The sequence below is a fragment of the Bombus vosnesenskii genome, unplaced genomic scaffold (genome assembly GCF_011952255.1).
Source record: "Bombus vosnesenskii isolate JDL3184/JDL3185 unplaced genomic scaffold, Bvos_JDL3184-5_v1.1 scf7180000016262, whole genome shotgun sequence".
In the NCBI taxonomy this organism is placed as follows: domain Eukaryota; kingdom Metazoa; phylum Arthropoda; class Insecta; order Hymenoptera; family Apidae; genus Bombus; species Bombus vosnesenskii.
Window position 1 is genome coordinate 725,009 of NW_022884331.1, and position 15,313 is coordinate 740,321.

The 15,313-nt window shown below is 36.5% G+C and overlaps 1 protein-coding gene across 4 annotated transcripts in view; it reads left to right on the forward strand.

The window, feature by feature from the left end:
• The window catches only part of LOC117241941 (collagen alpha-3(IX) chain-like), a 28,972-nt gene that overhangs the window by 10,615 nt on the left and 3,044 nt on the right, over nucleotides 1-15,313 (forward strand). For 3 of the 4 annotated variants that reach the window (XM_033508232.1, XM_033508234.1, XM_033508235.1), the window contains exons 3-14: nucleotides 37-256; nucleotides 1,576-1,792; nucleotides 3,052-3,225; nucleotides 4,842-4,913; nucleotides 4,984-5,073; nucleotides 5,630-5,737; nucleotides 5,812-5,919; nucleotides 6,073-6,286; nucleotides 10,432-10,647; nucleotides 11,525-11,712; nucleotides 14,438-14,608; nucleotides 14,953-15,150. In XM_033508232.1, coding sequence (XP_033364123.1) covers nucleotides 37-256; nucleotides 1,576-1,792; nucleotides 3,052-3,225; nucleotides 4,842-4,913; nucleotides 4,984-5,073; nucleotides 5,630-5,737; nucleotides 5,812-5,919; nucleotides 6,073-6,286; nucleotides 10,432-10,647; nucleotides 11,525-11,712; nucleotides 14,438-14,608; nucleotides 14,953-15,150 — 1,976 coding nt within the window. The remainder of the gene's footprint in view (nucleotides 1-36; nucleotides 257-1,575; nucleotides 1,793-3,051; nucleotides 3,226-4,841; nucleotides 4,914-4,983; nucleotides 5,074-5,629; nucleotides 5,738-5,811; nucleotides 5,920-6,072; nucleotides 6,287-10,431; nucleotides 10,648-11,524; nucleotides 11,713-14,437; nucleotides 14,609-14,952; nucleotides 15,151-15,313) is intronic. The other variant, XM_033508233.1, reaches the window with a different exon arrangement.

Here is a 15,313-nt window from a genome sequence, read left to right on the forward strand (position 1 = left end):
TATTTTGCAAGGTTCTAATATTTTGGACATTCGTAGAATATACATCTGGCGAGGAAACAATCTTAAATTCTCCTCGTGGACCATGCGAGGGATACAAACAGGGCGAGGACGATCTTCAAACATTCGACTTCATCAGCAAGTTGAAACTAGATCTTTTGGAGGCACATTACACTGGCGTGACGCGAGTCAGAGGTAGCAATCGTATGCAAATCGCCTACAGATTGGAAAAAGATACAGACATCACTCAACCAACCAAGTAAGTTTTATCAACCTATTTGCCAACGACGTTTAACGCTAACCTTACGAAGCCCGGTCAAATGACCAGTTTCAAAATTTAATTTAAAATTGTACATTCATTGTTATTTTTTTTTATCTAATTTTATTTAAATTCTTATATTATCTGATTAATCAATTTCTCAATATTTTTTTCCTTCTTCTATTACTGAGAAAAATTTATCGCCTGACCTGTTTATTGTGACCTGTGTCACTGGACCGGTCGACAAACTTACATCTTTTTCTAAAGTTCTCTACGTGGGACCTTAAGTCGAGTAAGATCTAATCAACTACAGTTGCGTACATCTGTAGTAACGCCTAAACACAAAGGAGTCTTAACGAAGACTCTCAAGTAATACTTCTTAAGAATATACTCCCTTCATAATAAGTTCTCTATAGTTAAACGAAATCTAAATGCAGTATCATGCGAGAGTCACAAAGTACAGATCGAAGCCAACGAGAAATCAAATACGTCAAGGAATGAACAAATCTTGTAATATTCAGTACATTGGTATTTTATACGTTTTGTATTTTGTTTTATCCCTGAATATGTCCACACGTTCAATGAGAAAGTTATTAAAAAACATACAAAACAGGTCACTTGACCGGTAGACAAATTTACATCTTTTTCTAAAGTTCTCTACGTGGGACCTTAAGTCGAGTAAGATCTAATCAGCTACAGTTGCGTACATCTGTAGTAACGCCTAAACACAACGGAGTCTTGACGAAGGCTCTCAAGAAATACTTCTTAAGAATATACTCCCTTCATAATAAGTTCTCTATAGTTAAACGAAATCTAAATGCAGTATAACGTGAGAGTCACAAAGTACAGATCGAAGCCAACGAGAAATCAAATACGTCAAGGAATGAACAAATCTTGTAATATTCAGTACATTGGTATTTTATACATTTTGTATTTTGTTTTGTTCCTGAATATGTCCATGTTCTGTTCAGTTCACGTTCAGTGAGAAAGTTATTGAAAAACATACAAAATATAGGTGAAGAATGTTCAGACGAACGAAGTTCTAAGTCTGAAAATGAGCAACTTCAAAGTGAGGATGATTTGTTCGATTGATTATTTTATTATTATTTAAAAGTTACGTTGTGTATTATTTCCTACAATAAATTGACAATTTTTTTTTTAAAAAAATGTCTGTTTCTTGACAACGTCAAATGACCGGTTACGATAAGAATAGATATATGCGAAGTGCCGGTACGGTTAGTGTTACAATTTACAAAACTGACCAATTCGATGGTTACGTATACTGACATACAAAGCCCCTTTTTTATATTGTTTGTCAGAGTTATACTCCCAAACGGATTGCCAGAGGAATTCAGCACGGCTTGCACATTTAGGGCCAGAAAACTGCCAAAGTATACTTGGCACATTATCAGAATCGTCGACATGGAAAACGAGCCCCAGTTTTTAATCGCAATGAACCCAAAAATTCAGACTTTGGATTTATCCGTGAGGAACCAGACAGGGGAACTGGAAACGGTGTCGTTTCCGGCCGATCGTGTGAGTAAAATTTTTACAACATTGTTAGAGATAATGTTATTAATTAGTGTCGATTAGGTTGATTTTTACTATTTATTTTTTTTATTCTTTTAGATTTTGATAATGACATTCTATTAGATTTTAATAATGATATTAATTGGTGTTAATTAGGTTCATTTGTGTAAGTAGAAAAGTTTCTTAGATTAGTATTTAAAGTAGAGCGAAATATCGGTCAAACGCAAGCCAAGTGCATTTCCAGTAATCAATTCGATGGCTGTCACATCAAGCCATGTTTAATGCAGTCGCCTCTTAAAAATGTCATCGTAGATCGTGTGATGATTAAAATGGGCCACGAGTGACGAGCATGACCGCGGATATTTCAAACAACGATGTCGCGGCATTCTCATGTAAAAACTCAAGCCTCCTGTCAAATATCAATCGAGAAGCTGCGTTGGCGCATGAATCAGATCTTGACGTCGGAAATCGTGTCACGGGTCATTGCATAAGCCTCGTGCGAAATAGTTTAGAGGTTTTTCAGGGAGACCTGACGCAAAAGAACGCGTTCGGGATCCGTATAGTATTAAAAATGCTGATGAGAATACCATTCGTCGTGTCATTTATAACGCTTCAAAGAAATGTTAAGCGTCGCGTTCTTAATGAACTGAAGATGTTCTGAATGCAGCAGCAGAAAATTGCATCCTGATTGCTCAAGATTATCTATTTAATAAGAAAAGAATTCTGTTTAAAAACACCTCGTTGAATATCTTGGAAATTAATAGAATTTTCCCGCGGAGAAAAGAATTGAGAGATTCACGAGAAAAATAATTCTTGTCAAATTTTTGACTTTTTACACAATAATGTATGCTATTCGTCAGAAGCGAAATTTACAACATAATGGAATCGATATTATGATAAATTGACTTATCATTGATAGATAATAAATGATAAATTGATAAAAATTAAACGGTTCAACGAAAACGTTTAAAATTAAAATAATTAAAGATAGTTCTTTCTGTCTAATTGATATAATTAAAGATACATTTACAGTTTGTTCACTATATTTCGTAATATAGTGAGTAAGTTAGAAAAGATTGGAATGCGCCGAATAGAAATTAAAAATACTAAGGTATCCTTTTGTTTTCTTGAAAAAAAGATGGAAATGGACAAGGGGCATTTTTATTATGAGCCTTTTAATTAGAGAAGGTAGCAAATAAATCTTATTATTATAAGTTTAATATTTACCTAGCAAAAAATTTGGGTAAGACGTTTGATTGAAACAGATCTTCGACAAAAATTGGCACAAAATTAATGTTGGAGTCTTCAAGGATAGGCTGGTGGTGTATATAGATTGCGAATACATCGACACACAAGAGTTGGATCCACGAGGAACAATCAAAGTGGATGGCGAGATATCGATATCGAAAATATCACACAGCAAAGATGTTACTGTACCGGTAAGTTCGATCGTTCACCTTTGACATTGCGTACATTGTACATAGGAGAGATAAGATCAACAGTGTCGCTAACAGCAATTATCGTCTATTTTGTCAACATTATTTTATCGATGACCTACTGCGGAATTTTTTATGCAATAATAAAAAATCGTGTATGTAAATCTAGACTTGAATGATTAAAATATTTAAATTAGTCAGAACGATTTGCATAGGGGGATAATTTTTACAAAATATACTACCTTAATGGGTACTGTCTTATTATTAGACTGCAAATATTGATATGGATTCGTATTATGTAAAAGTAAGTAAAGGAATAAAACTTAGTCAGAGATTTGTTTCATTCGTTAAATAGTATAACCTTACCTTAAATATTTTACGTAATTTTTCATATTGTATATACTTCATGTATTTTTTAATTTTCCATAAATGCATAAAAATTTGCAGCTCATTAATTATAATAAGAACATTTTGACAAATATGAATATATGAGATAATTCAGCTTTAATTTTTCGGACAAACAGAAAATTTAGGAAAACGAATAAGAAATATTTTTTAAACAAAAGATGTAAACAACAAAGCTATAACTGATTTCTATGATACGCTGTATTGTATCATATATATGGTAGTATTCTTATATAGCCACATGACCGTATTTCACTAAACATTGTAATGGATGTTCCCGGAACGTCGGAAGAGTCTTTTAGATCTTTTATTCGACTAATTTCGATCAACTGAGCGAGGATCAGAAGGCGTATGATTGTAACGTAAAACACGCGAATTTCACAGAACACTGCGCCGTGACACATTCGCGGGGGATAACTCCCGTTGGTTCATGCGAGAAATGTATCCGTCGCATGAGACAATTAAGAAACACTTAATTAATAAACACTATATAATGAACGAGGCTAAGACGTAACTGGGACAAGTTAGATTTAGTACGCACAAAGTTTAGAAGCGCAACGCGTACGGCAAAACATAATGAACGCATTATTAGACCAATTTCGTGTCGGAACGTCAAAAACTAGAAATAAACCGTAAACTGTAAATAACGTAGCATGTTGATAAAGTAATCGATTTTTTAATAATACGTTTTAAAGATTACATAAAAGTTCGTTTTATGAGGTACTTTTTTTCCAAGACCACCATTGTAAAATATAAAATGCAAAATGCTTTCCGAATATCGTTAGCGGTACTAATTTCATGTATAAATATAAATCAGAATTAATAAATACTATAACAAATGATTTAGTACGATAGCGAAATTTTTGTTTGACTTTCAAGTAGAATGTTCTAGAAGAATAATATATTATTTCCTACAGAGCGTCTTTTTGCGAGGAGATTTCCAAACTGCTTTCTAACGAGCCATCTTAAAGTATAGAGTGCAAGATGATTTTTCAAATATCACCTCAATTCCATGAATAAATACAAATCAAAATTAATAAGTAACGTATTGTCTCTGATAGAGTTTCTTTTTACAAAGAAGGTTCTTGGGCTTTCTTTTTAAAATGCCATTTTAAAGGGTAGAGTAAAAAGCTCATTTCAAGTGTTCGTCTATTCGCGTTTCTACTTCTTGCTCTTAACGTAATATTCGCTTCTTCTTGAAAATATGTCTCCAGATCGATATTCAGTGGATGGTTTTAAATTGCGATCCTACGAGGCCAGAGAGAGAGACCTGTGAGGAACTGCCGGTAAGTCTATATATATTACGCAACTTCGCAATCCATTAAGATCCCACGGTTGTAATTAACGTAATTGCAGAAGAGCCTTAGCAGCCCTTTATTACCTCAGAGAAGACCTGGCTGCGAAATTATCTGTCCACAGGGACCACCGGGAATTAATGGCACTAATGTGAGTCAGGGCTTCTCTTTAGTGATAAATATTTCAGTCTGATTTGACACTTGATATTGTCCAAGTAATACATTTACATAAAGTTCATATATGAATCAGATCTTTTAATATTAAATGCTAACTTGATTTAAAAATCTTCTTTAATACCTTCCATAAGATTAAGTATAAGATAATACTATTAAAACTATTTTTAGATAAATGGAGATATCCTTTGTTATATTGTTCAAAGAAAGTAAATGCAACAAAAGATTAAAATATACATAGTCCTAAATGAGACTATAGCGAAGAAACGACGAGTCAGATTTTCTGTCTTTTATATGAGAGAAACTTTAAAATACAACGAACTCTTGGCTAATTCCATACTGTCTAAACAGCTTTTTTATTTGATTTAGGAATTACATATACATTCTTCCTATCTATCTATTCTAAATATTTTAGAAACACTGATTATCATCTTCATCTGAAATTTAAAGTCCTACCAAATGCTTATTTCTTCCTAAAGTGGAAATTATCTAATATCAATACAATCAATCTATCTAATATAATATTTATTTAGGGTTTACCCGGTTTAACTGGATTGCCCGGACCACCTGGCCCTATCGGAGAACCCGGCTTACCTGGACAGCCGGGTTTACGCGGGTCACCTGGAGAGCAAGGCAAAGTAGTGCGTTCCTATAAATACAATCTTATTTATGTTTTTTTATTTATCCTACTTTACGACATTACGATACTTACTAGGGACCACAAGGATTCACTGGTGCACGTGGATTTCCCGGAAATCCAGGTCCTAAAGGATCTATTGGGCCAATTGGACTACCTGGAGCAAAAGGAGAAAATGGCGAAAGAGTGAGATTATTATTTTTATAATGTAAGATAAACATTATTACAAGACATTTTGAGAGATCATTGGAATTAGGATACATTTACAGTGGGTGCCATTTGATCCTGAGTCACTGAGTGTGAGTATTATGATATTTACATTCAATTTGTTTTTTATAGGGGGACATGGGATTTCCAGGGTTGAAAGGAGATCAAGGCCTCCCGGGACCACAAGGTTATCCAGGTCCTCCAGGTCCACCAGGAAAGATCAGTGACTATCGCGACGCTATACCAAAATTTGTAGGCCCACCAGGGTCTCCGGGATATCCAGGTCAAAAAGGCTCGAAGGGCGAACAAGGAGAACGCGGCGACGAAGGGAAACAAGGTGAAAAAGGTAGTGGTTCGATATCTATTTTTAACCTTTTTTTTCTTTCAAGGATTAGTGTGGTCGTGTCAAATGTTAAACGTTAGCGTTAAATACCATTACGTAGATTTATCCGATAAGTAATCCTTGAACATCCGCGTAAACTAATTTAATCTTGTTAGAAAATCGCGTGGAGTTGTGTATCTACATGTACGCGCTGATTCATCGTTAAACACATTATTGTTCTGGTAGTGAGCGTAAAATAGTTAATTACTACTCTCTTCAACAAAGAACATCTGCATATTTGGTGACAAATGTTTTTGCTTAAAATAATTTATATTACGAAAATGAATGTTTTATAAAAATGAATTAAAAATATATATGGATGGATATATATATGCATGGGGGAATAGATTTAAATTCATTTGTTTTATCGCCTCTTCATGCTTGAATTTATTTCTTTAGTCGGTACCTCATAAATAGACAAAGTATATTCTATTTTCGGTTAGCTAACATTGTTTTTGTCGTTTGACACCGGTCGACGAACTTGAATCTGAACAGTTTTGGCAGTATTGTATGGACTGGACTTGAACATATAGACGTATTCACACAAGTATCACTCTGTTTTCGTGGATCGTCAAAATTTCTCTAACTGTCAGAGATCAATGCAACAGGAACATTCTATCTTTGTTAAACTTACTGGTGAGTTCACATACCTTTGCCACGTTAACATACTTTCCCACATATAAGAGCAGGGATTTTTCGAGTGCTTGTCTACGTACTCTTTGTATATTCTTTACAGTTTTTACTTAAATTTAATTTAAATATACTTCCGTTTGAAGGATATTCGACATTTTCTTACAATTACCTGGAAGTTCTTCACACTCTTTTCAAAATTTCCTTATACAAAAATACAGGGTGGTTGGTAACTGGCGGTACGAGTCATCATTTTTTAAATTTTTTCATCGAGACAACGAACCGTTATGACGAGACGTGATAAAGTGTACGCGTACCGAGCGAAAATTCAAAGTCGATTTTCTCGAAAACAAAGCCTCAAACGAAAAATTTTTATTCTATATTTTCGACTTCTTTTTTCGCGTAGAATCACCCTCTTTCCGCTTGTACTACCAGTTACCAACCACCCTGTATATATACATTACAGATAATTATAACTTGCTTTTTGAAACTCTCTTCTAGTGTTAAGTAAAATAATATTGACTAATAAAAAATATTTGGTAATGATTATTTTGATTTAATATAATTTGTGATACAAAAATGAACATTTTATAGCAATTAAACTTTGTTTCTTAGGATGATATAGATATGGGTGATTATAACTTCTACATTCCTCGTCAAAAAGATAACCCAGTCGTGTTATCTTTAATTTCTCAATAACGTATGTAAAGTTTTTCATCTGTAACGTATAATATCAAATCATTATGAGCTCAGGATATGCGGTTCGTTGAAAATAATTAGGAATATTATGAGGTTTAGTGTGTAACAAACAAAAACTATTCCATACTAAGGTCGAAATGATAACACACTCTGTTAATGTGTTTAGAAATTGCTCAATAGTTCATAATCTATCAGCGAGTAAATATTACAGTACAATATTATATAAATTTCTAAGTATGTGGGACGCGGAAAAAAATTAAACGGGTCTGAAAAAAGCAAGTTCTTGAACTAAAACAACAACAGTTCTCAGTAGCAAAAATATCGAAAGTAATAAGATGAAGTCGTAGAGTAATACACAATTTCTTAAAAAATGTTGAGGATTATAGGAAAAAGAAAAGTACTGGTCGCCATCGTTATCCGATCGTGATAAGCGAGCAATTTTGCGTGTAGTTTCCAACTCGCAATTAACAACGAAGCAAATAATGGAAAAATGTAGTGTTAGTGTCAGTGTTTCAAGTGTTCGTCGAGTTCTACTATCTTACAAAGATATTAAGAGGCTAAAATTGAAAAAGAAACTTTCGTTAACAACGAAGCACAAAGCAGAACGTTTACGCTTTGCAAAAGAAAGAATGCGTTGGAAAAAGAAATGAAGAAGGGTACTATTTTCAGACGAAAAAGATTCAACTTGGATGGTTCTGATGGGTTCCAATATTATTTTTATGACACAAGAAAAGAGACAATGTCAGCAATTCGACGACAAATGGGATGAGGTAGCGTGATGGTTTGGGCCAGTATCGGTTATTTCAGTAAAACAAGTATGAAATTCATCGTTGGGAAAATGAATAGTGTCCGATACATAAATTTAATCAAAGGACAAATAAATGATCATAGAGAACGCATTTCTGGACCTGATTACGTCTTTCAACAAGATAATGCACCTGTACACACATCAAGATTGATCCAATCATATTTTAATGGAAATAGTATATCTATTTTGCCGTGGCCTGCACGCTCTCCGGAACTTAATATTATTGAAAATTGCTGGGCAGAACTTGTTTATTGTGTATACACGAATGCAAAGCAGTATCATCACGGACAAGAATTAAAAAATGCAATTGTACGCGAATGGGATACGTTAAGTCAAAATTATATCCAGAAACTATATAAATCGACAGCACATCGTACAATTGAAGTAATAGAAAATAAAGGGAGATGTACCCATTATTAAATAAGTATATATGTTTGATAAGTAATTATTGTTACTTACAATTTATGTTGATTATTATTTTCTTATCGTACATGTGCTATCATTTCGTTCTTAAAATAAAATTCTTTTTTTGTTACACACTAAACCTCATAAGATTTTTAATTATTTTCAACGAACTTCATATCCTGAGCTAATGTTTTGATATTATACGTTACAGACGAAAAATTTTGCACGCGTCATTGAGAAATTAAAGATAATACACCTGGGTTATCTTTTTTGCGAGGTGTGTACGCTGATTCTCCGTTGTAAATGAACAACGAACCCTTTGAATCTGTTAATGTGCTAATCATAATGTTACCAAAGGTTATTGACACTTTTGAAGGAATAATTCCTCCTAATAAAGTATGTCAGCCTCATATTTAAAGGTCGAGAGCAATCGTTGTAATGGTTTCAACTATCCAACCAACGTATTTCCACTTATTCTATTTTACTCTTTTCTTCTTTTTTCCTCTCCTCTTATAAATATACGAAATTTACGTAAATTTATATTATCATAAACGTAGCTGAAGTAATCGAACTAAAAAAGACTTACCACATCTACTAATTATTATAACGATCATTCTACTTTAGAAATTCTATACATTTTTGTACCTTATTTGCATCCTATGCATTTTTGTGCTTTTAAAATTCTTCATAAATGTATAAAAATACGCGATCTATTTATAAATTATAAATTAGACATTTATAGTGTTATCTGTATACACCTAATGCTTGCTATATATGAATATCACATATAGCCCATATTTGAAGCTCACGTTCTGGAGAAATTATTGTTGAAAGTTAAAATACATAGTAAATATTTTGTCCTTGTCGATTCTTCTTTTTGGACTTCGTAATTTCAATACTGATATCGCAAAGCATCATTATTATCAAAAGTTAAAATCCTAGTATTCTTTGATGGGTGAAATGAAAACAATATATTAACATGCATATTGACGTCGCGTCGACCTAAATACTGCTATTCGAAGCGATTGTAAATCAATTTGTTGCAATCTGCCGTAATACCCGTAAACCATTCCTTTTATTAATTGCTAAATGTATGCCGCTCTCGTGATAGAAGTGTCTATGTAACAACTCTTAACGTGTATCTAATCGTGAGCATTTTAATCCTTCGTTAGTAAATGATCTAGTTTAAACGTTTGATGATAAATTAACAATTAATGTTAGTATCCTACTTATTTGTAGTAATTGTAAGTTTTAGAAATAAAACTAAGTCCAAACCTACTCCTAAATCCAATTCTAAATCTAAATTTTGATTCTATACTTTAAATCTAAAGTTAAATGAATAGTTAATAACTGATGGTTAGTAGTAAATCCTAGCAATTAATACAAACGTTTGGATAATCTCTTGAACTTCCCTTTTTAATTCTCACCATCGAAGGATAAATTCCTTTAATGGTTTGACTTGAAACGCACAGCAAAATTATTGCAAGTAATGTATGAAATTGAGAGCTGGTCAGGTGATGGTATGGAAAAGACATATTTCTACATAATCGATGTAAAATATGTTAAGGTGAGCCAGGAGAACGAGGTTCCCCAGGGCAAGACGGGTCTCCTGGTTCAGAAGGAAGGTCAGGACTTCCTGGCTTCCCTGGACCTAAAGGAGAAATAGGATTTCCGGGAGTACCAGGTCCTCAGGGATTGCAAGGTCTTCGTGGTGAAGCTGGTGCGCAAGGATCACCCGGAATTCAGGGCCAAAAAGGAGAAGCTGGAGAACCAGGCCGTGACGGTAAGTTATATACACTCCTCGTCAAAAAGATAACCCAGGCGTGTTATCTTTAATTTCTCAATGACGCATGTAATGTCTTTCATCTGTAACGTATAATATCAAATCATTATGACCTCAGGATATGCGGTTCGTTGAAAATAATTAGAAATATTAGGAGGTTTAGCGTGTAAAAACGTCAATGTGTGGCAAAACGTCAGCCGTTTGTTGTCAAATTCATGGAGATGTTGCGCGAAGTCTTCGATGTGGCGGTGGATACCTGTCTGTATGGTGCGGGGCGTTCCGCGTATGGTCGTAGGCCCCTGTTCCTCCTCTTTTTAGTTTGACGTGCTGGTGGTGAGGCCCATGGACTTTGCACTGGCTACATCACTCCTGGCTTGGTCATCGTCTCGTATCCTGTCACCTGCTTGCGTGGGTCGGCGGTGAGGCGTCGAGGTTTGCTGAAGACGGAAGGGCCGTCCGTGTTCGTCGTAGCGGTAGGTTCAGATTGCCACAGTCTTAGATTCGCGATGATGGAAGTCTCGGTAGCGCTATTACGGTCACACACCTCTTTTCGCTGTCGATCAAGTCGGGGTCACCAATTTGAGGTGTTATGATTGTAGTAGTTGTGGTGATATTGCTACTGCTGATGTAGAGGTCGAAATAAGTTCTGCTGCTGCTATAGATGTCGCTGATGGGATATTGCTGCTTTTTCTCCTAATTTAGATGTCGTGGAAAGAAAAATCGGACTCCGGTCGCCGGGATTTGGACCCGGGTCCCGAACGTTCGTAATCTAAGGCGCTAACCACTGCGCTGCCGTCGTCCGACATTAGTTGGCGTCGAGTGCCACTACATATATCTTGGTATCAAAATCTTTAATACGTTTAATTTATTTATTCAGGTTTGCCAGGTTCTATGGTCGGATCCATTCTACCAGGACCACCTGGTCCTGAAGGTCCCCCTGGTTCACCAGGAGAAGATGGTTTGCCAGGAGTGAAAGGAGAACCTGGTCCTGTTGGTCCACCGGGTCTTCCAGGTTTGCAAGGAAAGGATGGCGCTCCTGGTTCTCTAGGACCTCCAGGATTACAGGTAAATTTATTCGACTTCAGATTTGAATGCCGAATTTAATTCTTCAACAATCGTATTACGTCCGGTGACTCTTTATCTAACTCAGTGTTTCGACCACTCGCAGAGAGACGCGATCGCGAGGAAGCACGCCAACGGGAGTCGTAAATTCCCGTCACGATTAGATAATTGCCGCCACGAAATGATCGATCCCCTATTTCGATTAGGATAATAGAGGTGGTTAATTGAATATGACACTGATGTAACAAGGTGTGAATGACAGTTTATTCCAACAACTTTGTGAAGAAGATAGTTACGCTAGTGCGTATGTATAAGATAAGTGAGTGACTGATCTTCGGGTGTAGACCCGGTCGAAGGATGTTGTAGGTTGAATTGTTTGAAGGTTGAAGAATCAGTGATGTTCGGTGACGATGCTGTAGCGGAGGAAAGCTAAGGATGGGTGTGTCTAGCGCACGGGACCATCGGATTTGTTGTTAATTGGTTAAACGAAGGTTGGTGGACTAGGAAGGGTCTTAGCTGCCCTCGATAGAAAGTTGCTAGTCTGGCCCGCGGTGTATGGTCGAGTCCAGATGGAGTGTTGCACGACGCAACACCCAGTATCCATCCCTCGGTCGAGGCGGCCACTAACTGTATAAATATAATTAGTCAGATCGTAATAATCCTAAGGAACTGTCATGAAACTAAGCATTTGTATTTTACCGTTAGGGCCCTTAATTCGTTGACTGCCACGCGTATTTTCAAAGAAATCTCCGTCAGGCCACGCATGCAGCAGTACCAAGCGTTCTCTACTAGGTGCTCCCATCGCTATTTTAGTAATGCGAGTCGCTCAAGCGGTGGTCTCAAGAATGATCTCACGTTTCGTTTGTTCGCAACATTAAAACCACTAGCTGTTGTTGAATATAATGAAGGAAAGTGTGGTATAGATTACTCCGAACAAATGGTTTCTTATCCCACCACAATTAGAAAAGGAATCAAATGGTACAGAAAGTTTGGCATTCAACTCCTTCTGGGAATTTCTATTGTAAACGCTTTGATGGTTTACAAAATTGCAACAAGGAAGAATATAAATATCAGAATATTTAGACAATTATTAGTTGCAAAATTATTAGGGTTGTTTGAAAATACAAAAAATCCTTGTCTTCGACGGAGTCAGCATAATATCGCCGTTCGGAAAAATGATTCCGGAAGAAGCATTAGACGCGTATGCAAACTATGTTATGCAAATAAAAGACGTCGAATGGACCGAACAAAGGCACAAAAGAATTTGAAGAAAACAACAACTTATTGTCCAAATTGTCCCGACCAACCTCAGCTATGTATAGAATGCTTTAAAGTTTTACATTCTAAATAACTTTTTTAATAAACCATTTTCGTATTATTTTTATAACAATTCAACAGTTTTATTATTATGGAATATCTTTCCAAATATCAACGACGATCCTTCGCAAGTAGTGAAATAAGCGACACCCGAATATGAGTTACGCGGCCCGACCAGAAATTTTGCTGACACCCGAATACTGGTGTCGTGGCAGCCATCGTGTTAATTGTTACAAAATATATTCAAGTCGAGACGTTCTTTATGGTTATTGCTCCATCAGGTAAGAAATGGGAAGCTCGGGTTTTTCCCATGTTCAATGGCCATGGTCATTTCATCCGCAAGCGACCGGTGGTGAGGCAACTGAGGTGTAGTAGTTGGTAGTTTGTTAGTGGTGATAGTGCTACTCTGTTGGTGTAGATGTCGCTACCGGGGTACTGGCTGCTTTTCTTCTAATTGAGATGTCGTGGAAAGAAAAATCGGACTTCGGTCGCCGGGATTTGGACCCGGATCCCGAACGTTCTTAACCTAAGGCGCTAACTACTGCGCTGCCGTCGTCCGACACTAGTTGGTGTCGAGTGCCGCTACACAATCAACACCCAGCAATAGTTTTCCTTTGTGACAGCATCGTCACCTAACTTGTCTGGTTTGTTATCCTTAGATCAGTCAACATCTCTTGACTGGTTTTCCACCCTTAGATCAGTCATCTATTTAACTCGTGGCGGCACTCGACAGTAACTATGACTGGACGATGGCGGCGCAGTGGTTAGCACTTTTGGTTACGAACGTTCGGGACCCGGGTTCAAATCCTGGCACCCGTAGTCCGATTTTTCTTCCATGACATCTAAATGAGGAGAAAAAGCAGCAGTACCCCATCAGCGACATCTATACCAGCAGCAGAACCTGTTTCGACCTCTACACCAGCAGTAGCAATAACACCACAACACCACTTATGCACACCAACAGCACCACCTATCACCCACTACTATCGCACCTCAAACTTATATCTATACGCACCGAGCATAACTGTCTACGTCTATGTTGTTGGAATAAAGTGTTACATTGTAACCTGTTACTCCAGTGTTATGATCAGTCCAACTACCTTTATTATTCTAAACGAAATAGGGGATCGATCACTTCGTGGTGTCGATTATATAATCGTAATGGGAATTTATGACTCCCGTTGGCGCGCTTTCTCGCGATCGCGTCTCTCCGCGAACGATCGAACAAATCGATTTTAAGAACTGCAAAACTGTTCGGATAATCGAACATTCGAATGTAAGATGTTGAAAAAATTGAGCTCCTTATCGTATTTCAAATTTCTTTTGATTCTTATTATGTAAATAGACAATTTGAAATTTAGTTTAATTTTAATCTGAATAACGAATTAGAATACTAATTTAATTTTTATAGGGTTCACCTGGCTTACCTGGAGAACCAGGTGCCCCAGGCCCTCGAGGAATCGAAGGTGCTATTGGTAAGCCAGGACTACCAGGACTCGATGGACGATCTGCAGAAAAAGGCGACAGAGGTCAACAAGGAGAACAAGGTCCTGTTGGACCACGCGGTTTACCTGGAAGTGTCGTAGGTTTATTACGCCTTTTATGAAAAAGGATAAATACATCGAGGATCAAAATTCGTAATACAAGCCGAATCAGGAGAGATCCTATAACTCAAAATAAGACAAAACTTTTGTTCTACATTTTTAATTTATTTCTGCATGTAGAATAATCTCTTTCCAATTTGTCGCTCTTACTTACTTCAATTTTCTCCAAAATGGAACTTCCAATCCAAGTTCGTTATTCTTGATTTTCGTTTCACTTTGGATCATAAAATTTTTCTCACTTCATTTGCGCTATGCATTGAGATGCACGGAGTATATCATTGTGATCTAAAAAATTCAAAAAGGTAGAAATATGCTTTTTTAGGGTGCACCGGGTTTACCTGGAGTCGCCGGTATTCCAGGATTAGAAGGGCGGCCAGGTCCGCCAGGTTCCCCAGGTCCTCCAGGACCAGCAGGACCACCAGGAACAATTTCAGACATGTTAAGTACAAATAACGTATTGGAAACTATCGGCAGTCCAGGAGTTAGTGGACCAAGAGGTGCGTCAGGTGCTCCAGGATTAGTAAGTATTTCAAATGATTATTAAGATGGAAAATATCTATTATTGTTAAATATTCGTTTGTTTCTTTAACCCATTGTCATATTACTCTGTTCCCCCTAAAAGCTCATTCGTGGTAATAATTATACCGTCCATGTGTTGTAATGATAAAACAGAGTTTGGTAGG